At 43.0% G+C, this 26,706-nt stretch overlaps 2 protein-coding genes across 9 annotated transcripts in view; one reads left to right on the forward strand and one right to left on the reverse strand.

Annotated features, from left to right (window-relative positions):
- Window positions 1-20,493, forward strand: part of TMEM266 (transmembrane protein 266) — a 96,753-nt gene extending 76,260 nt beyond the window's left edge. For all 8 annotated transcript variants that reach the window (XM_083399029.1, XM_083399031.1, XM_083399034.1 and 5 more), the window contains 3 exons: window positions 3,567-3,756; window positions 16,275-16,337; window positions 19,187-20,493. In XM_083399029.1, coding sequence (XP_083255155.1) covers window positions 3,567-3,756; window positions 16,275-16,337; window positions 19,187-19,806 — 873 coding nt within the window. In that variant the 3' untranslated portion in view covers window positions 19,807-20,493. The remainder of the gene's footprint in view (window positions 1-3,566; window positions 3,757-16,274; window positions 16,338-19,186) is intronic.
- A 5,391-nt stretch (window positions 20,494-25,884) lies between these two features.
- The window catches only part of ETFA (electron transfer flavoprotein subunit alpha), a 33,381-nt gene continuing 32,559 nt past the window's right edge, over window positions 25,885-26,706 (reverse strand). Inside the window, exon 12 of the mRNA XM_083399148.1 lies at window positions 25,885-26,158. Coding sequence (XP_083255274.1) covers window positions 26,123-26,158 — 36 coding nt within the window. The 3' untranslated portion in view covers window positions 25,885-26,122. The remainder of the gene's footprint in view (window positions 26,159-26,706) is intronic.

Genomic DNA, 26,706 nt, shown 5'->3' on the forward strand with positions numbered 1-26,706 from the left:
GTTTGTGTGGTGTTTGTTTGTTTTTTAAAGAAATAATGTTAGCAACAAAGGCCCAAATTAATGGAAGTAAACATTGGATGGTATCCCAGCGGCAGATGAGCATTCGGGGATTCCATCCCAAGAGCACTCACAGAACAGAGCAAACTGATGACTGTTGCATTAGAGAAGAGCAACAGCTTCTGCTTTAAAGCTTTCATTGATCTCTCCAAGGCTGCGCCAGACATCCTCTGCCACTGGCTATTGAAGAGAACTCCATGATTCACAGAGAGTTCCATTCCTCTATATGTTTAGTAAAGCACTAGACAAGATGGGGTGGCCCTTTTTATATGTCTAGTCATAAAAGGCTGGTGTTCCCTTGGGTCCCGTACTGGTCCCTGTCCTTTTATGGGTGTTTATAAATAATTACTTAATGCAACGCACTGCAGAGGGGGATTTATTATAGTGTATTTAGTTCTTTGTCTGAGAGGGACTGAAAGCTGCTTCAGAAAAAGGTTTGGGGGATTTTTGTGTGTGTTTTCTTATTTATTTAATTTAACTGGATTTATAAACTAATCAATCATCCGTAACCTGTAGGCAAAGGGAATAATAATAATAATATTTTATTATTATTATTTATACCTCGCCCATCAGGCTGGGTTTCCCCAGCCACTCTGGGCGGCTTCCAACAAAATATTAAAATACAATAGTCTGTCACTCATTAAAAGTTTCCCTAAACAGGGCTGCCTTCAGATGTCTTCTAAAAGTCTGGTAGTAGTTTTTCTCTTTGACATCTGATTGGAGGGCGTTCCACGGGGGGGGGGTGCCACTACCGAGAAGGCCCTCTGCCTGGTTCCCTGTAACTTGGCTTCTCTCAGGGCAGCCCAGAAGGCCCTCGACTCTGGACATCAGTGTCCGGGCTGAACGAAGGGGATGGAGACGCTCCTTCAGGTATACTGAACCAAGGCCGTTTGGGGCTTTAAAGGTCAGCACCAACACTTTAAATTGTGCTCGGAATCGTAGAATATAAAATGCTCATTTTAAAATACTAGTAAAACAGCATGTTATCTTAAAATTCAGCAAAATATAAGTAAAATCAGCAGTTATTAAAATATACATTGTAAGATAAAATTGCATATTAAAAATATGTGTCTGGATAGGCTTGCTTAAACATAAAAGTGTTTAGCAAGGGCCAAAAGCAATGCAAATATACACACTGCATATTAGAAAAAATGAAAAGTAAAGCAAGCTTGGTTGCATTTTTGTCTGTTGGTCATAGGAGGGCAGCAAAAGCACTATGTTTGTTTCTATGTGTTAATCAGCTCACTATTTTTAATATGGCTTGTTGTCTCTGACATGCCAGTGTCTCTAGCACCTGTCAGAATCACACATCTAGTTCATTCTATCAGAGGTCTGGATTTGCAAAAGCAAAAAGCAAATCATTGTTTTCTGGAAGAACTCGGGGGCATGGCTTGGTAAAACCTGGTTTCAAAGAAACCAGGATCAAGTGTGTGTAAGTGTGTGCACAAGTGTGTTGACAACATGGAGCAGACCCCGCTCAGCCACTGTAACTTGTTGACTGGTTTTAAACCTGTCTAAACAGACATGGGATATTCCTCTGCCTGAGGTGGAAAATCCAGGAGTGGTGAGCATCTTCTACTGAGCAGCTCACTTGAACAGTCCCCATGTGTATACACATACAGTAGAACCTCTACTCACGACCACAGTCTGTTCTGGAGGCCAGTCCGGAAGTCGAAACGGGTCGCGGGGAGAGGCGCTGTTGTGCGCAGGCGTGGGCGGAAATTCCCCGTTCCTGCGCATGCACGAACAGCAGCAAATCCGCCGTTACTTCTGGGTTTGCCACGGATGTTGGGCGAAATGGACACGAGCGGAGGTGGACGTAAGAAGAGGTTTGACTGTACTTGAATGTGCCTAGCACAGGAGAATTTTCCATTTACATAGCTCCGTCCTGCTCTGCCTCTTGATAGTGCCACAGATCCACCACATAAGGCAGCTGTCTCACTTTCCTTAGGGGAGGCTCACCTTGGGAAATTGCATTGGAATGGGAGCAGCCTCTGCAGTGTAATGGCTGAAGTGTTGAGCTTAGAATGAGGAGGCCCCTGTCAACCCTGAAGCTTTGGACAACTTACTTTGGAGGGTCATGGTGAAGAGGAAATGGTTTGGTGGGAACAGTATAGAGGGTAAATGGGGTAAAAATACAGTTAGCAGTGAATTTCTGAGTGTAATTAAGTTTAATAGAGCTTAAAGGGCATAGGATTCCAAGCCCCAAAGCGCCTTTAAAACAAAAAAAAGTCAGCATAATCTGTTATAAATGTTGGAAGTAAGGAAAACCCCTCTTCCTGGAGGACATAGACTAGGTGAGCGTAAATGTTTCATTTGCCTTTTGACACATTAAATAGTTTTATTTTTTCAAATGTCCCATCTTGCTCTGTCCTGAATTGGGATTAAATAATGCTTTAAATTTAACAAATTTAAAATCAAATGAATGTTTTCAGGCAGCTGTGGCAGGCTTGATTTTGGAATACACGTTCAAACTTGAAAGTTTATCCAATCTCAAATTTGCTGTGCATGCATGGCACATCAGATTACAGCTTTCAAACCACACAAAGTGTTTGTTTGAATTTGTATTCTGCCCTCGATCCACAGATCTCAGGTTGGTTCACAACAGTGAGATTATTGGTTTAGTTTTGTTCTTAATTTTATTATGTATTTTGTGGTTTTTATATAGTAAATTTATGTTGTGAACCGCCCTGAGATCTTTGGGTATGGGGCAGTATGCAGTTGCCAGGACTGGTGTAATAGGCTCAAACCATTTTGCCCTAGTGAGCAACCTGGCCGCTGAATTCTGCACTAGCTGAAGTTTCCGAACTGTCTTCAGAGGCAGCCCGACGTAGAACACACTGCAGTAATCTAATGTAAAGGTGATGGCTTTTGGTTTGTAGCATATTGCTGTTAGATTTTGTCTACAGGTAATGCAGCTGTAAAAAAATGTTCCTTTTTGTTTTGAATGATAGTACCTAGAAATTCAGCCATCATTCTGTGGACACCTGCAGTTTCACATTGTTCCCCTTGCATTGTATGGCTTTTTGGTCCCAGTATTCAGTTTCCCGCCTCTGTACACGTGTGTGCATGTGCTTGGGTACGCATGCACACATGTAGTTGTAAATATACATCTTCCGACTGAGGGTATCATTCATGCATCTGATGAAATGGACTTCAAAGTCCGCAAAAGCTTATGTTCTTAACATTGCACATTACCGGTTGCTGTGTTTGCCGCAGTGAAACCTAACACCCTGGGCTCTCCACTTGACAGTACAGTCTCTGCCACACACAGATGTCAAGCTCAAAGCCGATAGCATTTGAAATGTGCATAAATCAAGTTGATATAACTGCTGTTACACAGATTATTATTTTTATGAATTGCAAACAGTGGGTTTTTGGATGCCTCTCTGTGAACATTGCCCAAGCACTAATAATTCAGAAAGTGTTTTTCCCCAAGTGCAATATGCCTCTTTATCCACCCTTCCTCATTTTTTGTCTTCCTCGTTCCTCCCTCCCCTTGGCCTCAGTTTGAAATTAGGCAGCTGCGGGCTCACCTGGCTCAGCAAGATCTGGACCTGGCTGCCGAGAGGGAGGCTGCATTGCAGGTCCCACACATGCTGAACAAGCAGAGCAGCAACCGATACAAAGTTGTGGCGGCTGGAGGGGATTCCGACGACGAGGCAACTGAAAACATCTCAGAATTGCGGCCGCCTCGGGGTGAGTAGTAGAGCCAGCTGCTTAATGCCACTGAACACGGTCCAACTGAGCACTGGTGCGATGCAGTCTTTGTTCATTTTAGTGGGACGTGTAGAATCTCCAGGGTCCGGGGGGGGGGGGTGGAGAAGCAGTTGTGGTTTGCCAAGATGAAGCTGCCAGGAAATTCATAGCATCCTAGAACTTCCTAGACTTGGAAGGTGTCCCCGGGGTCATCTAGTCCTACCTCCTGCAATGGAGGAAGCACAGCTAAATAATCCTTGACATATGGCCATCCAACTTCTGTTTAAAAACCTCCAATGCAGGGGATTCCACTACATTCTGAGGAATAATAATAATAATAATAATAATAATAATAATAATAATAATAAATTTCTTGTACCCCACCCATCTGACTGGGTTGCCTCAGCCACTCTGGGCAGCTTCCAACAAAGTATAAAGGAACACACCAAAACATGAAACATTAAAAGCTACCTCAAACAGGGCTGCCTTCAGGTGTCTGTGAAAAGTCATATGATTATTTACCTCTTGACACCTGATGGGAGGGTGTTCCACAGGGTGGGCACAACTACTGAGAAGGCCTTCTGCCTGCTTCCACGCAACTTCACTTCTTGCAATGAAGGAACCGCCAGAAGTAGCCCATTCCACTGTTGAACACAACTTAATGTCAGAAAGTTCTTCCTAATGTTTAGTTAGAATCTCCTTTCTTGTAACTTGAATCCATTGGTTTGGGTCCTACCCTCTGGAGCAGCAGAAAACAAGCTTGCTCTGTCTTCCGTGTGGGAGCCCTTCAAGCCATCATATCACCTCTCAATCTTCTGTTCTCCAGACTAGACAGACCCAACTCATAAGGCTCTGTTTCCAGATGACCCCTGGTCATCTTGGTCTCCCTCCTCTGCACACCTTCCAGCTTCCCAATAGCCTTAAACTGGGGCGCCCAGAACTGGATGCAGCCCGCCAGCTGGGAATTGGGAACTGGGTTTGCTCTCTCAGCAGTTTTGTTTCCAGATAAGTCTCTCTCAAATTTTGGGCTGGAACTCCAACCACGAGCTTCTCCTGGTGAGCAGGGGAAGTGTTCCCCCAGGAAAGATTACAGTTATCTTGTACTGTCTTCTTTGGACAGCCTGACATATATCTCCCCGGAAGGTTCCTTCGGGCCCCTCTCCTATAACACTTCATTTAATTTTACCTTTTGGTAAAATTAGGTATTTTGCTATACCTATATTGCTGCCCAATAGCGTATGTTCTCTGGGTGGCTCACATAAAATTAGCATTTTATTCGAGAGCTGCAGGAGTTAAAGAAGTGGGTGCAACCTGGTCATGACCCAAAACCTCACATTTTATTTTTATTTCCAGGGGGTATTTTTTTAATTGACTGGCGTTGAGAACGAAATTCAACTGAGTGAAATGGCAGTAGAGTAAAATGTTGGAAAGCGTGGCCCTAGTGCTAGAGCAGGCCAGCTGCCCAACATGGTGTCCACCCACTGGAAGTTCTTGGACTCCCATCACTTACAGGTCAGGGCTGATGGGGGTTGTAGTCCAAAGGGCGCCACATTGGCTACTTCTGTGCTAAAGTGTGTGGTCAAGATCAGCCACTTTTCGCAAACATTTGTTTCAGTAAAGGAAGATTCTCAGCAAAGACTTTCTCTCTCCCTCATGATAGCAAAATGACCCCCATTTTTTTTGGAGTCCCTGACAAAATATCCGTGCCAAATCAATAGGCGTTTTCTGGCTTTGTATTTGGCCCTGTGGCTTTTAAGAGTAAGACTTTGCTTTTCCTGGAGCAAAGAAAACTTGCCACCTTTGTTACAGTGTGTACGTCAGGGATGGGAAACCTGTGACTTACTAGATGCTGCTGGACTCACAACTCCCATCAGTCGCAGCCAGGATTGTCAGAGGTCAGAGGAGATGGGAGCTAGAGTCCAGCAACCTGTGGAAGGTCTCAGGTTCCCCACCCCAATGTAAGTGAGCATTTCAAAATTGAAAAGTCTGCAGGAAGTGATGTGAATTTTGTACAATAAATAATTCCTATTTGTTTTGCTGCCTGCACACCCCCCTCCCATGACAAAGGGCGATGGGAAGATTTCTCAGCCTACCAGTAAACTGTTGCACTAGTTGGCAGCAGGGAGGTGAACGTGGATGGGATGGAGTCCCTCCTGGTCCTATAAGTATTTCTGGCACAAACAAATTCATGGTCAGTTTTGTTGTGCTGTATGATCAAATCCCATTTACTGCAGGCATGCCACTTTCCAAACTGGGTTTGCATCCAGCCTCCTTAATCCATTTACCCCTTTTTAATAAGATTTCTTAGTACCTTCCTCATGAGGATACTTTATAATTTATGCATGTTTTCCTCGAGGGTTACATTAGGAATGGACGAGAGTGGTTCACAATTCTAAGTAGGTCTGCTGAATTTATTGTGCTTCTGAGAGTCAGCCTTAAACTTTTATACTTTCTAGACTTTGTTTTCAGGTTGCCACAAGCACATAGTGTTCAAAGGCTTGGTCATGCATAAAACATAGCCAGATAAATCATTCTTGAATGTTGGTACATTACATTAGTACACTTAAGCGTGCAGAAGATTCACAGCCCGCTTGGAAGCAAGTCTGACTAAAATCAATTGGACTTAATTTTCAAATGTGTGCCTTTTAGAGATGGAAAAGCAGAATGCAGCATGTAACAAAAGGGAGTTTTTCTTTGATGTAATATGGACAGTATGTCTTCTGAAGTCTCTAATGGTATTGTGCATATATCTAGTGTATTCATGCTTTGTGAAAGTTTTCATACACTAGAGATAGATTCCATAACATCTCTCCTATTCTACATTTGAATTGGATCTTTTTTGGAAGTATAAATATTGTGCTTTTAGCATAGTTGAATATATTGAGACAGCCTCAATTAGCAAAAATAACTGTCGTAGAATGAAGTAGAAATGGGGCCTCTCGTGGGTTTTATGTCAGCAACAGAAAGAAACATCAAAATATAGTATGAACTATTTTATTTGTAATTCATTGAAATATTTATTTCCTGATTTTTACACCAAACTCCTTCCTAGGGCACTAACCGTCCGCGACAACTTGGGACTAGAGAGGTAGTGTGGAGTATTACCCTAGATTTGTTTTGTTCATCTCAAGAAAACCTGGTAAATATAATGAATCTTTATGCACGGAGAGCAATGTCAGATTTTAGTTCCGTGCTTGCCGCATATCCCCACACGAATTTCACCACCAATGATTGCCAAGCTTCTGGAATTTTTCCCTGGGCATCTATGTTGCATTCCTCTTTCACTGGGACATGTTGATGTTGCAGCCTGTGGGCAGATCCACACCATGCTTTTAAAGCTCATCCATCACACAATGGCAGCATGTAACTTCCCACCAAAGAATCCTGGGAACTGTAGTTTGTTAAAGGTGCTAGGAATGGTAGCTCTGCAGGGGAAACTGCCTTTTGCCAGATGGAAATGGCCTGACACGGAGCCACCAATTGCATTTGGCCGTTCAGGCGTGGGTCACAGCATCAGAAAACTCTGAAGCATCAGTGTGCCTAGAGAGGCAGAGGCATAAACCAGGCTGGGCAGTCATTTCCTGTGCAAAACCTGCCTTCAGGTCTCCTCAAAATCTTGCAGGTTTAGAGACCTTCAATTCTGCCTTGAACAATGGGCTTTTAGTGAGCTGAATTACCTAATTCATGAGAAACAGGATATTCCCTCTAAAGCTAATTATATCTCTCCCACCCATACGGAACAATGGAAACATTCAGCGTGGGCTACTTGACCATGAAGGGCCGCAAAATTCCAAGAGAAACGTTAGACTTTTGCTGATTTCTTCTCCCCTCCCTTCATAATGATATTTTTATGGAGCAGTCCATAAGTTAAAGCTCCTTGGAGAGCAGCTGAAAATTTCACTGGTGTATTTACCTGGGACTTTGTGCAATGTTGGAAGTCCTCAAAGCCACAGGATCATGTTCTGTGTGCTACAGACATCAGCGATGCAAGCTGTACTTAACTCTTAAACAGTGCAGTATCCAGATAACTTTTCAATGATTACAGACAGTTTGCAGTTAGTTCTTAACCCACATATTTATTCTTACCTACACAGGTGATTGACAATTGGGCGACTCTGTCTGCCTGTCAAAGTTGGTCCATGGGGGTGGGCAGGGGGGATCTGGCCCACCAGCCAGATCACGTCCTCCCTCTAGCATGCTGGGAGCCAGAGCACTTGTGTAAAACTCAGACCCAATTCACAGCCGCATAGCTATGTTGGGCCTTCCTGCATCTTCCCATGTCTTATTTGAATGGTACACCAATGCGTAGGTGCCTCGTGACATAGGCAGTGGGACAAGAGCAGCGGGGAGTGACAGCATCCGATCTGGAGATGTGTTTGTGATCAGAGAGAGGGAGCGGCGGGTTGTGGTGGTGGCAAATTACTTAAATTTCATTTCTTCAGTTACAGAATGACCAAAATGGGGCTTTTCGGGGTGTTCATAAGAATTATGTCAAAAATACTTAAATATAAAGAAGATGCCCAGTCTTTTCTGCCAGGTATGAAGAATCTCATTCTGGCAACCAGGCAGGGATGTTCTTTGCACATCTGAGTAGAGTTGGTTTTCATTTTCAGACTGTTAATTGTGTTGGAAATGACTTGTGAAGGTTTTGACTAATGAAGAATGGGAATGCTAAAACTTTATCTAGCATTTGGATGGAGTATTCACATCTTTGTAAAATGTTACCTATTCGCATATTGCTAGCAGAATGTTCTGCAGATGCCAAAGAAAGTCTTTGACCAGTGCAGGATATGGCAGTCACACCAGTATCAACCTTTTTTTCTGTTGAGTTTGCTCCTGTAAAAATCCTTTTAAAACTTGGAGATAAAAGCCCCAGTCTTCATGGCATGCCAAGATCACAGTGGTAACTCATAGTATTTCCTTTTCAATCCATTAATCTTTTTCTTAATACATTATTAGAAATACACATTTCTTTTAACCTTTGCAAGCATGCAGTTGTTTCCATATTAAGGCACACATCCTGAAGACCATTTTTGGACAGGTGAAGAAAAGGGATTGTAACATGTTTTAAGCATTCCTAACCAACTACTTTGTTTTTTGAATGGAGTTAGTTGTGATCTTGGGGGTGGCAGATTCATTCTGGTGGTGCCCCGTTTCTCTCCCACTTTTCCCCTTGTGTTAATTCCTGCAGCCATATAGCATTGTCTCATCTTCCATTAAAACAATTAATGCTTTGTAGGAAGCCCTTGGAACCTGGAAGCGTGTGTTTGTTATGCTGTCCCCAGAGATAGCTAGTTAGCTTATTAAATGAAGTTGCAATAAGGCAGCCAAAGTGAGGAGGCAATAATGACATTAGACTGTCTTTTATCTGAGGCTGATCCATCAGTGACGACTCTTTGCTTAATAAAAGGCAGCCTGTTTGTTTTGTCATATGCTGGCAAAGTTAAATTGGGTTTAACTAAGATGAATGCACTTGCATTAAAAATGTTTAATCATTCTTGATCATAGATTGAAATAATGCAAAAAAAAGTTACTTTACAGGATAGAAATAATGCAAAAACACTTATCTTAAATAAGCTAGAAATAGAACTAATAGCAAAAAAGCTTACCTTATGGTAAATGGTAATAAAAATCTAATTAATTAATTAATTAATAAGCTAAGTTAGTGCAGACAAAGCTATTAATCACTAGGGTAGTGAATTAAAAATCTGTTATGAAAAACAGCAGATAAGATATTGGTCAAAATAATGGTCAAAAAACGTGTGTGTGTGAGAAGGCGAATCCCTCTTTGCTGATGTCAAGCATCTTAAATTTTTATAAGTACTTTAAAAATTAAAGCTGTCTAATTAATCAGGGCACTTCGTTATGTGGTCACAAGATTAATCCTATCATTAGATTATTCCAAGTGTTGCAGGTGCCCAGTTGCCGAAAGCTCTGTGGGGGAGGGGCACGTGCTCTGCGTGCAAAACATAGGATCCGTCTTTTGGATTTCTAGATGGGCAAAGACTTAATATGGTGTTAGGTAGATGGACCAGTTGGTATAAGGCAGCTAAAGGGAATAATGCTACTTAATAATATCTTCTTTTTTAAAAAAACAACACCAGACAAACCCACTAGTGATGTTAGGTGGTGCTGGAATTGGAGCACTTAAGACGTTTGCTTAGCTAAAACCTAATAAAGCTATCGTCTCTTCCAGTAATATTGCTCTGAACAAAGAATAACTTTATTGAGAGAATTGAATCCCAGCAGGCAGAATTCAGTAGGAGCAGTGGAAACTTTAAAAAATGAATCACAAATGCTGTTAGCCATAAGCTTCCAGCTGTGTTCTCTTAAAAACAAAGTCATGAAGTTGCACTGAGTGGTGCCCTGTGGTGGAAGTGCAAAGTATCGCCGATGAAACTGTTAAATATCCATCATAATGAAGTGGACGGAACTGCCTCTCTCAAAACATACTGAAGTGTGTTCATCTTTTGTGGCCAGCAGTAAAAGGATAAAATTTATATCTCCAGGCTTGCAAGAGAATTTACTATTCATTTCTCAAATTTCATATTCCCCTGAGCATAAACATATAACTTTGCATGCCTGTACCCGAACATATGGTACTCAGAATCTTGTGTGCTTGTTTGCAAAGCCTATGACTTGAGCATAGATGCTTTCAACTTGTAGAAACACGAGCATTACCTAAAAAGACAAAAATGAACAAGATGGATATCGGTCATGTATGATCTAAGTGAGATTCCTGCATTGCAGGGGGTTGGACTAGAAGACCCTGAGAATCCCTTCCAACTCTACATTTCTATAATTCTATTCTCCGAGTCTAATAAGACTTGTGTTTCTCATACAGGAGAAGTTGCCTAGTCCAGGATCAAATGAGGACAGTTTGTTGTCTCTAAATGCCCCAATCCCTTACATTAGGAGATGCAGTGGAAGAATCATACTGTTTATCACTTCCTGTTGTTTACAGTGTTGGCCTTGGCTGGCACACAGCTTCCATTTCTCCCCTCCTTGAATGCATGTACAAAGAAATCCCCCCCCCCCCTTAAAATCAGTTTAATTCTTATAATTCTTCCTTCAAAGGACTTTGGGTACAGTGATTTCCCCCCTGATGTAGAACACTCATTTCTAAAGGTCCTTCATCCCCATTTACAGTCCAGCAGTGGCAAGGGGTTCTTCTGGTGAAAGCCATCACAGCCTTGAAAATGGATTATATTAATAGACTTCTAGTATAGACTTAAGTACAGTATCACATCAGTATACATCGTGGTTAAGGCTACTAGTCATACTTTGCAGTCCGTATACCTCTGAATGCCAGTTGCTGGAGATCTTGAGGGTGAAAGCGCTATTGAGCTCATGTCCTACCTGTGGGCGCCTGGCTGGGAGCTCTGAGAACAGCATGTTGGACCAGGCGGGTCTTTGATCTGATGCAGCCGGGCTGCTCTTGGGTCCTTACGAATGTTGGCATATTGATCAGGTATTTGTATGAGTCTTGGGCAGTGAATCTATTAGAGGGTTTCCCCTAGTCCTGCATTCTGAATAATGGCTCACAGGGATTTCCATCCAGCCGTGTGTTGCAGGTTGCCAACTCTTCCAAAAATGTTTCTGCTCCCTAGTACCTGCAGCACCTTCAGTGTTAGCACACAGAAGGGTCCTTCACAGCCTCTGAGCATCCCTGGCCCTCCGAAGCAACGTCGACCTAGCTGTGTACGCCATTATGGCTACATGGCATTTATAGTATCAATTATGGATGACTGAAATGAAGTGTCTTTTAACAGCAGATAGCTGAAAAGCCTTGCAGTGTATTCCTAATCTGGTGGTATTGCCTTGAGCTACACTGAGGCTTCTTTTTAAACTCAGACATTATCAGAAAGCACACCTCTGACTGCAGGCATTTAAAGATCAACAGAGGCCAAAAAAGCTTTTAAAGAGCCAATGAAACCAGGAAGGCATCCATGTTCCCTTTCAGTGTCAAGTTTGATTGCCGTCTTAGGAGTGCAGCTATTTTCAGGTACCAAGCGCTTAGTGGTTTGGGCCTTGTTGGGTGGAGAAAATGTGCCACGGAAAACATCTGTTCCTTTCACCTGCAAACCACAATGTGCTGTGAAAAAGGCAAGGCTGCAGCCACAGAAACCCAGGGGGCCGTGGAGGATCTGGCTCAAAGGAATGAGCATAAATTTGTTCTCCCCCCCCCCCTCCGCTCTCCTCCTGAAACGCAGTATCAAAAAGAGCACTTAAAAGGAGAGGATGCTTTTAAAGCATGTGATATGCCTCAAAGTGGGCAGATCAAGTTGCTTTTCTGCTTGGGTGTTCTTGCACTTAAAAAACACACGTCATTTTCATATCTCCACAGCAGTGTTTTTCATCTCAGCATCGTGCAGTATCTCTCAGCATCTTACATTTATGTTGCTGAAAAATTGTAGAATTAACTCTGTTTTCCTACTGGAAAATAATGTTTTTCAAGGAAGCTAAAGGGCTAATCTCTCCAAAAACTGCCCTCTGCAAAGGTTCCACAGAAAAGAGGAAAAAGTTGGCTTAGAAATCCAAATTCCATGAAGCTTTGCACCTCCCCCCATTCAATATATGGGGAAATAAAAACATCTGTAACTTTTCCTTTTCATAGAATTGGATGACATTTGCAGGCATTGTAGCCCTCCTGAATGAAGAAGCCCTGTCAAGTGATAAGGGAACAGATGTGTATTTGTGCTGGTCACCGTTTCCATTTTGATTCCCATGCCCCTCCAAAAATGGAATCATCTATAACTTGTTTTCTTTTTGGCAGAACTGGATTAAGCTTGCAGGGAGCCCCTTAGAAGAGCTTGTATGCTGCCAAATGGAAGGATGGCTGTGGTGCTTTTCCTATAAGGGCAATCTTTACAGTTTGGCTGTCATTAAAAAGGGATTCACTTAATTTGTAGGCAATTTATATGGATGTAGCATAGAAGAGAGAGGTGCCCCTAGGGAAACAGCCAAATTACAGAGAAATAGGATCAGGGTTTCTTTTTTTCCAATTTTTCAAAAAAAACCACCAATTTTTTACACATACACACACGTTTACATTAAACCATAATCCATATCAGTACATTTATGGGGTTCCCTGAACCCCTTGACTCCCCACCCCACCCCTCCCTTGGCTTCCAGAATTTAACTTCCTTTTTTACTGCATCTAATTACATTTATCTAAATTATTACACTTCAGTTTTATCCTTTGTTGTTTTAAATTACAAGTGCTATGTCAATCCTGCTAACATCTTTAAATGTTTACAGTGTTATTTAATATATTCTACAAAGTTATGCCATTCTTTGTTGAATTTCTTATCCTCTTGGTGCCTGATCTTCCCGGTCAGCCTTGCCATCCCCGCATAGACCATCATCTTCATTATCCATTCTTCTTTCAATGGGGCTCTTTCTTCTTTCCATCCCTGGGCAAATAACATTCTTGCCACTGTCGTTGCATACATTAACAGTAGTTTCTTAGCCTTCGGTAATTCTTCTATTATACCTAATAAGAAAGCCTCTGTTTTTTAAACAAAAATTATTTTAAACTTCATGTACCCTCTTTAGCTTTACACTTCCGACATTTGTTGGTCGAATTCTTATACATTTTCGCTAGTCTTGTAGGAGTCAAATACCATCGGTACATCATTTCCATATAATTCTCCTTTAACATCTAGCAGGCTGTAAATTTTAAATCCTCATTTCACAACTTCTTCCATGAAGCAAGTTGTATATTATATCCCACATCTTTTGCCCAATGTATCATTACAGATTTTACTTCCTCATCTTTTGTTTCCCATTCCAGCACATTTTTACATTTTCAACAGAACCTTATCATTGTTTCCCAACAGTTCTTTCTGCAACCTCGAAAAATTCTTTACCAAAACCGTCTCCTTTATCCACCCTAAAGATGTCATTTACCGTATTTTTCAATGTATAAGACAATGCTTTTGGCTAAAAAAAAATTAGGCAAAAATTGGGTGTCGTCTTATACATGGATAGTGAGTGCAGAGGGGGCATGTGTGATTAATGGCAGCAGCAAGCAGGAGATTGGCAGCGGTGATTGGGCGGGTGATTGGTGGCTGCGGCAAGGCCTGCTGGTGATTGGCTGCAGCTGTGGCAATTGGGCAGGCGATTGGTGGCTCCGGCAAGTGGGTGGGTGGGCTGTTGGTGGCTGTGAGCGGGCAGACAATTGGCGGCTGAAGCAAGGTGTGCAATTGGCAGTGGCTGTGGCAAGCGATAAGCAGTGGTAGGCAGGCGGGTGAGCAGTTGGCGGAAGTGACCCCCCCCCCCAAAGCTAAACAACTTAATTTCTTAATTTTGGGTTAAAAAAATAGGGGTCGTCTTATACATGGGGGCGTCTTATACACGGAAAAATACAATAATTGGTGATGTTGTAGCCAATCAGTTAGCAGATGTCTTATGTCTTCAAACTTGGTAAATTTCAATTGGTTTTCCTCCTCGGTTAAGAACTCTATATATGTTGCTCATTCTTTTTCCACATTTATTTTTTTGACTGACAACATTTCTAATGGTGATAACCACCATGGGGTTTTATTCCCTAATAAGTTCTTATATTTTTCTCAAACAGCATAAATTGATTTTCTAACAATACAGTTTAGAAATCCTTATGAACTTTCGGTTTTCCATACCAGAAATATGCATGCCACCCAAATCTATTAGCATGGCCTTCCAGATCTAAAATAATCTGGATTCCTCAAAGTCATCCATTCTCATAGCCAGCAAAGACAAGACATCTCAATATAATTTTAAATCCGGAAGGGCGAATCCACCTCTTTCTTTAGCATCTGTTAGTAACTTATACTTAATCCTAGACTTCTTCCCCTGCCAAATAAATTTAGATAGATCTCTTTGCCATTGTTTGAAGTGTCCTGTTCCGTTGACTATCGGTATAGATTGAAATAAAAATAACATTCTTGGCAATACATTCATTTTTATTACCGAGATTCTTCCCCATAACGATAATATCATTCTTCCCTATATTTCCATATATGTTTCTCTTAATATCATTCCAAACCTTTATATAATTATCTTTAAAGATGTTTATTTTTTTGTTGTCAACCATACCCCTAGATCTTTCACCTTCTTTTCTATCCCCAGCTCTGTTATCTGTCTCAACTAATTTTTCTTCTGTTCTGTCATATTTTTTACCACCAGTGAGGATCAGCGTTTCTTGTGCTGGGCACCTTTGAAGTTCATAGATAGGGAGGAGGGCTGGGCGATGTTAGCCTTTCAACATTGCGATGTATCACCAGCCAGACGTTGCAAGGTTGAAACGAGCTGCATTGGCCCCGTGAGGCGCAGGTGAGGAAATTGCTGCAGCTCTTGCCACGGCAGCTGAGGCGCTTTCACCCCAGTGCCTGGGGGGGGACGACAGTGCAGCTGCTCAGCTGAGGGGCAGAAATTCTCCCACTCCCCCAGCTGAGCAAGCCCAATGTCTTCATTGACGGCAGGCAGCCATGCACCCCTGAACAGAGGTTTAAAGGAGCCCCCACTCCAGCTCACTCAAGCCATAGGCAAAGTCGGGGCTCTGTTACACTTGAGGAAGCCCTGTGAACGCTCCATTGGCAGGGCTCCCTCAGTCTTTGGGGAGTTGGGGGGCAAGCAAGCTGCCTCTGTTTTTCCCTCGCTCGCTGTGCACCGGTGGCAGAGGGACTCAGCAGTTTCACCCACAATATACCACCAGGTGAAACTGCCATCGCAGTCTGGCCCTCATACCAGTATCGATGCATCACCCAGGCCTAATAGGGAGAATTAAAAGGGATTTGCTTCCTTCCCTGTGGGTTTGGGAGGTGATGAATTTGGTATGAAAATGGCACATTTTGGACAGGTGCCCCTGGGAAAGTAACCAGCATAATTTCAGAAGCGTGGGTGTAGGAGCTGGGGTGCTATGATGAATGAAGAGTTATTCTTGTGTTCTGCTCAGTTGGCACCAAAAACCATGGCCCAGAAGCAGAAGGATTTGCGTGTTCGGCATTTTCCAAGGCAGCAGTACTAGCACAACTAGCCCAGAGAACGGAACAGACAAGAGCAAGGTGGTGCATTATTGTCAGTTCAAAACACAGTGATTGTAGAAGTCTGATAAAACATTCCCTCTGATTTGACCTGTCAATCATGCAAATGCTCCCCCTCACCCACTGTTTTATTTTCCTCCTTTGTCAAGAAATATTGTTTTGAAGCTGTTTCTCTCGTACACATCTTGCATGGAAGTAATCCTTGTAGTCGAATATATGCTCACCACCATGTTTGGCACAAGTAGTCTTTTGTGTCATATTTCACACATGATTTGTGCCTTTCTGCTCTCTTTTTTTCTTTTTCTTTTGGATAACCAAGTATAGCCCTCAAACATCACATGAGGAACTCACAATTTGGTGTTTTGAAATGCTGTGTGAAATAGGATTCTGAGTTTCTTCCCATAATGGCATTATGGGTCCATGCGCTGGAGAACTTAATCTAGGACATGATTGGAATTTTTCTGTTGACATTTCCCCCATTTATATTCACAGAGACCATGGTCAAAGACGATATGAACAACTACATCAGTCAGTACTACAATGAGCCCAGTAGTGGTAAGTTTGAATTCTATAAACTAAACAGGCTTGCTGCCATTTCTTAGCAAGTGAGCCAGAGTCAGACCACTGGTCTGTCTGGCTCAGCATTGTTGACGCTGAGAGGTTGGGGGCTCTCCGGGATTTCAGTCTCCCCCAGTGCTTGCTGAATCAGACTTGCTGCATGCAGAGCAGATGTCCCACCATTGTGATGTGGTAACTGATGCTGAAGCAGGTTTCAGGTGAATAAGGCTCCAGTGTGAGGCTTAATTCTAAAACTAGAATCTGTCTCCCTTGAGCTGACCTCAGAAGGGCATCACCTGACTTCACCACACAGAATGAGGCAGGCATGTTGGCTTCCTACAGTGGTACCTCAGAAGTCGAACGGAATCCATTCCAGAAGTCTGTTCAACTTCCAAAACGTTCGGAAACCAAGGGCAACTTCCGATTCCAAAGAATGTTTGCAAACCGGAACACTCACTTCCGGGTTTGCGGCATTCAGGAGCTAAAGCATTCGACTTGCAATTCGTCTGCAACCCAAAGTACGTCTGTATTCTGTGACTGGCCCTGGAAACTGCAAACTGCTCTTCTTTAAGCCCTGCTGCCGAATCTATTTCTCCTTCTCCTCCCTTCCGGTAGAAACATTCATGTCTGCCCATATTGGGAATGGGAATATGTTGATCAGCTCCCATCAGCCTCAGTCAATATGGCCAGTGGTCAGGGATGGTGGGAACTGGAGTCCTATCTAGGAAAGGGCCACTCAGCAAGCTGTCTGATTCCAGCAGATCTTGCAACCAACTTGACCCAACTGCCCACCCACCTTTCTGTCTAGCAGCTTGGAAGAACAGAAGCCCCCTTAAAATCTGCACCTCCCTGTCCAATCCACTCTGTTGTATTGGCATAGGAAGGTTTCATACCATGTCGAACCTTTCATCTTCCAGCACATCCTTACGGATGCCCTTTAAACATCTGGTAGCAATTATTATTCAAGGGCTTCAATATTACTGATTTTTTTGTTTTTATATTGTTGTAAACTGCTGTGATACATATTTATGATAAAGCATTATATAAATATTTTTCTAAAGTAATTAATTAAATAATTAAAGCTTCATTTTGGTGACTGCTGGCCATTAGTAGTTTTTTACTCATTGTTTGCAAATATATTTGTGGGGGCGGGATACACAGCAACGTGATTCCACACCCAGACGTGCACGTCTGTTCTCCATGGAAGTCAGTGGAGGCGGCATAGTTCTGATTCCTTTCCATGGGGCTTGCAAGGGAAGCTTCCTTACACTTAGTCAGACCATTGGTCCCTGTAGCTCCCTCTTGTGTATCCTGACTAGCAGCGACTCGCTAGGGTTCAAGACTGAGGACACTTACAGCTCTCCTTGGAGATGACAGGATTTGAATCCAAGACCTTCTGCATGCGGAGCAGATGCTCTACCAGTGAACTATGATCCTTCCAGCTTGTTTCTGCCCTGGGCTTCTGGAAGCCTTTAGGCTGGACAGCAGGCCTCCCTTGGAAGCCAACAGTAATGTTTTAAGATTCAGGTGTACTTTGAGGTCTAAATATTTTATTTTTCAGAATGCAGCATCTCAAATGGAAACGAGGGGAAGCAGCTCCCCCATGGGGAGAAAACTGATGTCCTTTTAAAGGGGTTAAGCTGAATGAGTGAAGGATAAAGCTATTTGACACTAGAGAAGACCAATGTTAGAGTAGTGGTCACTGGGTCATACTTGAAATGGATTTCATTCTGAAACTGCCGCACCACTTCATGCACACATAACCCTTTATTCATGTTATTAAAAAGTAAAAAGCATATATTCGAAACAGCTTTCCTGATTTGTGGAGCGGCAGTTGGGTGGAACTCCATTTTTTAAAAGCAGAATTTTTAATTTGCAAATTAACATCATAAATACATTTTATTTTACCCTAAATAATAATATATTTTAACAGGCACCTGCACCTATACCTCACAAATGCAGGGCACGGATGCAAGCTACGGAAAAGTTGAGGTGTCTTTTGTGTGTTTTTATTATACCTGGTATCAGATGGAAGGAACCTATAAATCTTGCAACCAAAACCCTCAGATTCTGTTAACTGTGTAGATTAAGAAAGTAAGAGGCAGCCCTCGCAGTCACACTCGCCTCTTTGCCAGGACTTTGCTGATCCAAAAATTCCCCCCATGTCTGCCTTTCCCTGTGTTTTGAGGTCTCCAGGGGAGGCTCCTGTGCTGAGGTCCTGCTTGCAGCTCCCCGTGAGACGAGGAGGCTGGACTCCCTGCGCCAGTGGCCTGCGTCCAGCCAGGATTTCAGCCAACATTTTATGTAGCTCTTTATAGTAAAAAAATCTCTTTAAGTGGTTTACATGTAAATTTTTAAAAACGTTGTCCTAAAAACTAAAGCAGTGTACAAAATAGAAAATTAAAATGCTAAGAGTTTGAGTTCAGAAAAGCCTGGGCAAACATTTAGGTTTTTAAGAGGTGTTTAAAAGTCATTACTTTAGGAATGGCTGTTTATTGTTTTCTGCCCTGATACCTTTTGATGAAGGGTGATTCATAAATATCTTAATACATATAAATAAATAAATTTATAAATCATCCTAATAAAGAAGTGATAACATGTGACTTTTACCTGTTTGTATCTCTGTGAAATCTGCAATTCCAAAAACAACTTCCAAGTTTCACAGATCTTCTCTTAGTGGGTCGTGCAGATGCGCTATTCTGAATAGTGCTTTTTGTAGCATAGGGTTGGGGGCAGTGGGGCGAGTTTGGAGAACCACCACAGGAGTGGGGGGGGGGGGCAGGTGGCCTGAATAAGTTTGAAAGCTGCTGCTGTGACCCTTTCCCCCTTCTGCTGTGTGCCTGTAGACAGTGGTGTTCCAGAAGGAGCCATCTGTGTCATTACGACGGCTGCGATTGACGTGCACCACCCCAACATCTCCTCCGACCTCTTCACGGTGGACGTGCCCATGAAGATTATGGGGAGCAACGGGACTTCCGCCAGCGTTGCCTCAGGCAGTGCCTCCAGGTCCACCGACAGCTCCGTCACCCGAGCCCAGAGTGACAGCAGCCAGACCTTTGGCTCTTCCACGGACTGCAGTACAACCCGGGAGGAGTCCTCTGAGTATTGCCCCTTGGAGAGGGCTTGCCATGTAGCCAAACGTGATCAGGTAGATTCTTCTTCCACCCACAGCAGAGTCAACAATGCCGTGGTGCAAGAACTGCTGTCATCCTTGTCTGACGATTCCTGCTTGACACAAAAAGGACTGGATCCGGTCAACCTTAAACTGCCAAGCCCATCAGGGTCTACCAAAGCCAGCCCAGAACTGGAGCACCGGGTGAACATTTACAACAGGAAGAACCAAGAAAGCTTTGGTATGTTTCAGATAAAGCCGGTAATCCACTTTCAGCAGAATACGCCTGTGATCGACAAGTATACGCCTTTGGAATCCAAAGAGCAAAAGTTAAACAGGGTCCCAGATTCATAGTCCTTTTGCTGCCATTTGGGGTTATAAAAAAATAAAGGAGATGCTTTGCAAGGGAGACATACTAAAGCTTTAAATGGGGAACCAACCCCCGGGTGGGTATTTTGCGTGGATCGGAATGAGTTAAATATTCTTTTAAATAGGAAACAAAATGCATGAGTTGTGAGAGAGCCAGCACGGAAAATTTGACATTTCTACCACCTGAAGTCCTAGTTGAAGGGATGGGGGCAGAGACCCATCATGTTAAAACAATGACCTCAAAGATGTATAGATTCTTAATGCGTTTTTTTTAAAGAAGCAGACACAAATCACACAGTTTTTAAGGAATTCTGGACAATCTTCTATCAGGTCAGGTTTCAGCAGGGTATATGATACAAGCGGATGTAAACTTCTCTCCTCCTCTTTCTTACAATCTCCCTTTATATGTGACAACTGCAAACTCCTTTGTATAAAGATGGCAAATATTTTTGTTCTTCCTGAGGAGAAAACAAAAACATTTTTCAGGGAGTACTTTGAATGATGCAGATCAAAGAAATTTTAAAAAAGTGATCTTTTTATTTTTAGCATGAACTTTGGGAAGAAAATATTTTGACAAAATTAAAAGTTGTCGTCTCCAAGACAACAGAGTAAAAAATGGACATTTTACAAATATGGTTTTAATTAAAAAGAATTTTTTTATATTAAAAAATCCTAAATGCATGGTGCTTCATTTTTTTAAAAATGCTTTAAGCCTACTTTGGTGTGATATGTAGTGGGGTGTGTGGGTGTTGTTTTTTGTTTTTTAAAGCAGCCGAAAGCAGCGGTGCCTCCCCTGTGGCCCTCACATGATCCTGGGCTACAGTTCCATCATCCCTGCCCGTGGCCACGCTGCCAGGGCGGAGGGGAGTTTTCTCCCACATCAGCATCTAAAGAGCCACAGGTTGGCCCCTCCTGCGCTAAAGCAGGCAATGTCATTTCATGTTAGACATTTGTTTAGCTCTCCTTTCTACATTAGGGGGTGGGGCCTTTTCAGACCGTTTGATGTGGCTTATTCTCATGGAGGGAGGAGTGGTAGCCATGTGAATCTTATGTCTTGGAGGAGAGATCTATCAGCGAGTATTGGCCATGGCTCCTCACTCCCAAGTTCAGAAGTGGTGGGTGCTGACATGACAGAACCAAAATGGGGCCACTGAGCAACAATAGGATTGGTATCTGCATGCTGAGGGTAATCCAGAAATTTGCAGAAATACAGCAATTTTTATTTTTTTTTAAGGAGGGCGGGATAACAAAGAAAAAACCCAAACTTCCCAATAAGGAATGCTCAGAAGCCACAGACAGTTGAGTGCTATTTAGAAAAGAAAAATGGAGGCTGGAAGGAATAACTGGGAGGGGGGCATTGCTGGCTAGAACCCCGAACTGGAGCACTCCTATTGAAAGGCAACGATACACCACCACATTTTGTTGCAGGCCCCATTTTTTCCGAATTCCTGCACAGGGATGGCTGGGAGGCAAGAGTGGGGCAGGGTTGTCTCCATGACCCGCTTCCCAGGTGCTTCTGGCTGTCCTGTTGGAAACAGGAAGCTTGAAAGTGAATGCTTGGTCTGATCCAAAGGCACCCTTCTTACGGTGAGAATGTGAACAATTTGCTTTCAAAATATTGGTAGATAAGGAATTATTTTATACCCACTTACTCCAGATAGTTACCAAGCCTATGAAGACTACCTAGCTGCTTTTCCCTCTAAATAACACACGGCTAGAAGGATTGATTCCTCTTCTTACAAGGGCAGGAGTATTTGTTTTCTTGGTCCGAAGGCAGATGAGGCCACCAGCTTGCTGAAGCGAAGTCTGTTCTGTGTCTGGATGGCAGCTGCCTCCTTGTGCATTTCTGACACTGTATTTTCAAAATCATTTCTTGTGGGTGACCTGCAGATCTCCCACTCATTTCCTTGACCTTTACGTAAACTTCCACAATTGAGTGTGTACTATTTGTTTGGGTGTGTGTGTGAAAGGGGCTTTGCATCTTCTACTTCAGGAACCAAGATGAACCAATATAGGAAAATAGGAAACTATCATAAGTCTACCAAGCTCAGCATTGTCCATACTGAATAGAAGCAGCTCTTTGGGGCTTCAAACGGTGACAATTCCAGATCAGCAAGGATATTGAGCCGACTTGTGCTTCACCACCTCGCACAGAAAGTATGTGATACCCGCAGCTGAATCTAATGGTATTTGCTGTATCTTTGCCTGGAGATACAAAGTGGTCGTAACTTTGATGGCAGTTATCCCCTTCCTCTGCAAGTGTAGCAGCTCCTTGATAAGACAGATGCTATTTTGAAGATGGGAGTTGCACATGAAGCCGAGAGGTCTTGAGCAAGTCAAAAGCTAGACCGGCAGATGGGCTCAGAGGCTCAGCAGCTGGAGGCAGTATCTGGCAGTGCTCCAGTCTGTCCCCTATGGCGGTTATTATTTTTAATACTTCTGTAAAGCAGCTAAAAGGGATCCTGCTTTTCCAGTCACATCAGGACACCAGTAGCTTGTTTTTATGCTGTTGACAGTGATCTGTGCTTAGCATTAGGATGTGCTGAAGTGTGTGTTGGGCTGGGGCTTGCGTGAAGATGGAGGCTGGGGCAAAGCTAGAGCTATCTCTGCTCCTTTGTTATGCTGGAGGACTCCTGTTTTTTGCCAGTTTTTATGAGGAAAAAAATCTGTTCATGCTGGATTCACACAGGAAAAATCTGATTCCTGTGGCTCTTTTGTAAATTACTGTAAATTCCACATACTGTTGTTGTTTTTACAAAACGGACACAAAACGGAAATACACAAAAATAAGTTACTATAAACACAAATCAATAAAAACTTTTTAAAAACAAGCAAATGAAAGACGCAGCAGATCATGCACCACCAAAAGAGGCCACAAATACTAAGAAAAACCCTTCAAACTAAGGGCCAAAAGTCTGGCTAAGAAGGAAAGTTCCCACCTTGCACCTAAAGCTAAGTGAAGATGGGCGAGGTGAGCTCTGGAGAGAGCATTCCACAGACAGGGAGCCAGCGGGGAGAAAAGAATCATAGAATCATAGAGTTGGAAGAGACCACAAGGGCCATCGAGTCCAACCCCCTGCCAAGCCCATGCTTGTGTTGCCACCCTCCAGCCCTTCTGAGAATGACCACACAGAAGGGCCTCAGATGACCAGTACAGGGTCCAGGCTGGTTTGTGTGGCTATACCTTGAGGTATAGGTCAAAACCAGCACTTTAAATTCATCCCCGAAATTAACTGGCAGTGCAGTCAGGCCAGGATTAGTGAGCAACCTCCTGTCAAAGTTCTGCATCAGCTGCAGTTTCCAAGACATCTTCAACACATTGCTGTAATCTAACCTAGAGGTTACCAGAGCATAGACAACAGAAGTTAGGTTACTCCCTGTCCAGATAGGGGTGTAGATGCCCACCAACCAAAGGCCACGAGCCTCAAGTGATAGTGACTGACCCAGCAGCACGCCCTTAGCTACACATCTGCTCCTTCAGAAGGACTTGCAGGCCACATCCCATCCATGCAGTCAAAATAAATTAAAAAATTGTCCAGTAGCACCTTAGAGACCAACCAAGTTTGTTCTGGATATAAGCTTCCGTGTGTACGGCTACCTACCTGAATCCATCCATGCAATTTAGGGAACCACCCACTGACAGTTCCTCTGCCTTTTCTGGATTAAGCTTCAATTTATTAGCTCTCATCCAGTTGAAGACAGGCAGGGGACTGCCATTATAAAGGCAGAGAATTCTAAAGAGAGAAGAGAATCATTTTTTCTCCCTTTTAATTTTCAGCTGATGTCTCATGAAGCTGGAAGGAGTTGCCGATATAAACTGGCTGAACACAGATGGAGCATTATATAGCTTTCTATACAGTGGAACCTTCTTGCACAATATCAATGATTCCTTTCATAGCTCACCTACACATTCTGTAACTAAATGCCTCCAATAGCCTACCAGGGAATATTCCTATCTAGCTCCTAGTGGCTTGAATCATTTATCACAGCCAGATACAGCTTTGCAGGACCAACAGCATTTATTGCAAACCATTCACAAGCTTCCTTTGGGCCTACATGATTGTTTTGTCTGACTCCTTTTTGCTTCTTGTCTCTTTCAACTTTGTGGTTTCTTTATCTTCTGAAGCCTAACCACCACAGACAGGCTGTCTCTAAGGCTTCTGTTCTGGTTATAGCAGCTAACCATCCTCCCCCCACCCCCCACCTCCGTGTTATGTTGGCTGTCTAATCACGTCACAATCAGATTAGATCTGCTAATAGGGTGGAAGTCACAACTCCCAGGATAGGCACCAGATCTGCCCAACTGTCATCTATTTATTAAAGATGCAGATCATGACAGAGCAGGAGATAGGAGCCCAAGGTAAGATAAAACCGAGTGACCATGCAGGCTTGGTGGAGAGGAAAACCAAGGTGACAACATGCTATCCACAGGTTACGATTTTTCCCAAGGGCCTACAACAGACCTCCGGGCCTGCAATCCACAGCCTATTGTTAAAGTAGCTGCTGTATTGCTAGATGCACTATTTTAAGGAAGCTAGTGGCTCTAGTGATATTTTATTAAAGGAACCAGGGGAGACGCTTCAGGTTACAGACTCCGCTAACCCAGAAATAGTACCTCGGGTTAAGAACTTGCTTCAGGATGAGAACAGAAATCTTATGGTGGCAGCGGGAGGTCCTATTAGCTAAAGTGGTACCTCAGGTTAAGAACAGTTTCAGGTTAAGAACAGACCTCCAGAACGAATTAAGTTCTTAACCCGAGGTACCACTGTATATATTCTAATTTTTCCAAGTGTTAAGAGCTTCTGTTTCAGCAATTGTTGCATTTCCCAAGAAAATTTGAAGATTAGCAGCTAAGTCTTAGAATTCTAACTACACTGAAAATGCACACAAAGAATGGTGTGAACAAAGCAAATAAACCCAAATGGTGATTTGACTGTAACAGTGCATGCAAGTATATTGTAAATAATTCTAGCTCTTCCCTTCCCCCACCCCAAAAAGCCCCCCCCCCCATGTATAACACACACACCCCTATTTTGTGGGACTAAAAATTAAGAAAATAGGTGGAGTTGTTGAGCTTTTTGGGGGGGGTTGTCGAAAATCACTCACCTGCCTGGCCGACACTTAACACTCGTGCGCGTCGCAACAGGCTCCAAACGTCGTCCCCTCAACGGCAGAAGCAGCCTATTGCCCACCCAGTTGCCGCAGCAACTTCCAATCAACACCACCCCTTGCTGCAGACACCAATAGCACGCTGCAGAACATCTCCGACTTGCATCAACCAATCCCATGCCACCCCTAGCCACTAACCATGTATAAATGACCCCAGATTTTAAACATAATTTTTCTGTTAAAAAACCTAGTCTTATACACAGAAAAGTACAGTATATGAAGGGGGACACCTGGCTTGCCAGCAGTACATGTGAAAAGGATCATGGGGGCTTGGTGGACCACAAGCTTAACATGGATCAACAGAAAAGCTAATGCTATTCTAGGCTGCATCAACAGAAGTCTAGTGTCTAGATCAAGGGAAGTAAGATGTCCCACTCTATTCTGCCTTGGTCAGAACATGCCTGGAGTCCAGTGTCCAGTTCTGGACACCACAATTTAGGAAGGATGTTGACAAGCTGGAACATGTGCAGAGGAGGGCAACCAAGATGATCAAGGGTCTGGAAACCAATCCGCATGAGGAGTGGTTGATGGAGCTGGGTATGTTTAGCCATACCCAGATATGATAGCCATCTTCAAATATCTCAAGTGCTGTAACATGAAAGATGGAACAAGCTTGTTTTCTTCTGCTTTAGAGGGCAGGACTTGGCTTCAAATTACAAGAAAGGAGATTCCGACTAAACATCAGGAAGAACTTTCTGAGGGTAAGAGCTATTCGACAGTGAATCAGTCTTCTTTGGGAGGTTTTTAAGCAGAGGTTGGATGGCCGTCTGTCATGGATGCGTTAGTTGAGATTCCTGCATTGCAGGTAGCTGGACTAAGGACCCTCCAGGTCCCATCCAACTCTGATTCTATGATTTATGGGGATTCCTCTTCACATAAATACAACACAAAATGTATCTGAAGCATATTTTATTACAGAATTAGAAAGTCTTCATCAAATAGCTTGTAGTCAAATGGGAACTAAAAAGGCAAAAAAAAATGTATATTACAAGGCATTCAGATATCACCTAGAACATACAATTTTGGCAACAGATCACCAGTTATTACATTTTTAGTTTCATTTAAAAATAATTGTTTAAAATGATCATTTCAAAGCTGGTTACATTCATTTCTGCCCAAATACTTGAGGTTTTCACTTTTTCAATGCCGCTGTCAATTCAGGAACAACCTGAAAAAGCCATAAAAGCAGCTACATTTAAATATGCAAAGAACTGAAACATCTTAGAAGTGTTATGAAAGCTTAAGAAACATGTTTAAGCAGCTAAACTTAAGCACATTTGGATGATCTTAAAAACAAACAAATCACCACGTGTTGACCAACAGCAAGCACAAAGTTTACATGATATTCAAGGTATTGTATGCTTGTTCTGCCCTTCACAGATGCAAAAGGTGTATGGCTACTGATTGGGATGCTCAAGATCAGCAGGATGACTGAACATGAAGACTTCTGCACTGGGCTCTAAAGCCTGTCCCAGCTGCAGCCAAGAAAAAACCCCTTTAGAGCAGGTTGCTAAATCCAGACTCGCCTAGTCGCAGTGAGAGTGGCTACTGGGCAGAGATGATACTGGGAGCAGTAACTGGACAACTGGAAGGCCACAGGCTCCCCACTCCCTGCTTTAGCATGCAATGCTGAAGTCTTTGTATTAAAAAAGCCAACAAAGCACGGCATACCCAACCTTTCATTTCAGTTGATTTATAAAGCTCAGAACTGTTGCT

This window comes from Podarcis tiliguerta (assembly GCF_965153285.1).
Source record: "Podarcis tiliguerta genome assembly, chromosome: 9".
NCBI classification, from domain to species: domain Eukaryota; kingdom Metazoa; phylum Chordata; class Lepidosauria; order Squamata; family Lacertidae; genus Podarcis; species Podarcis tiliguerta.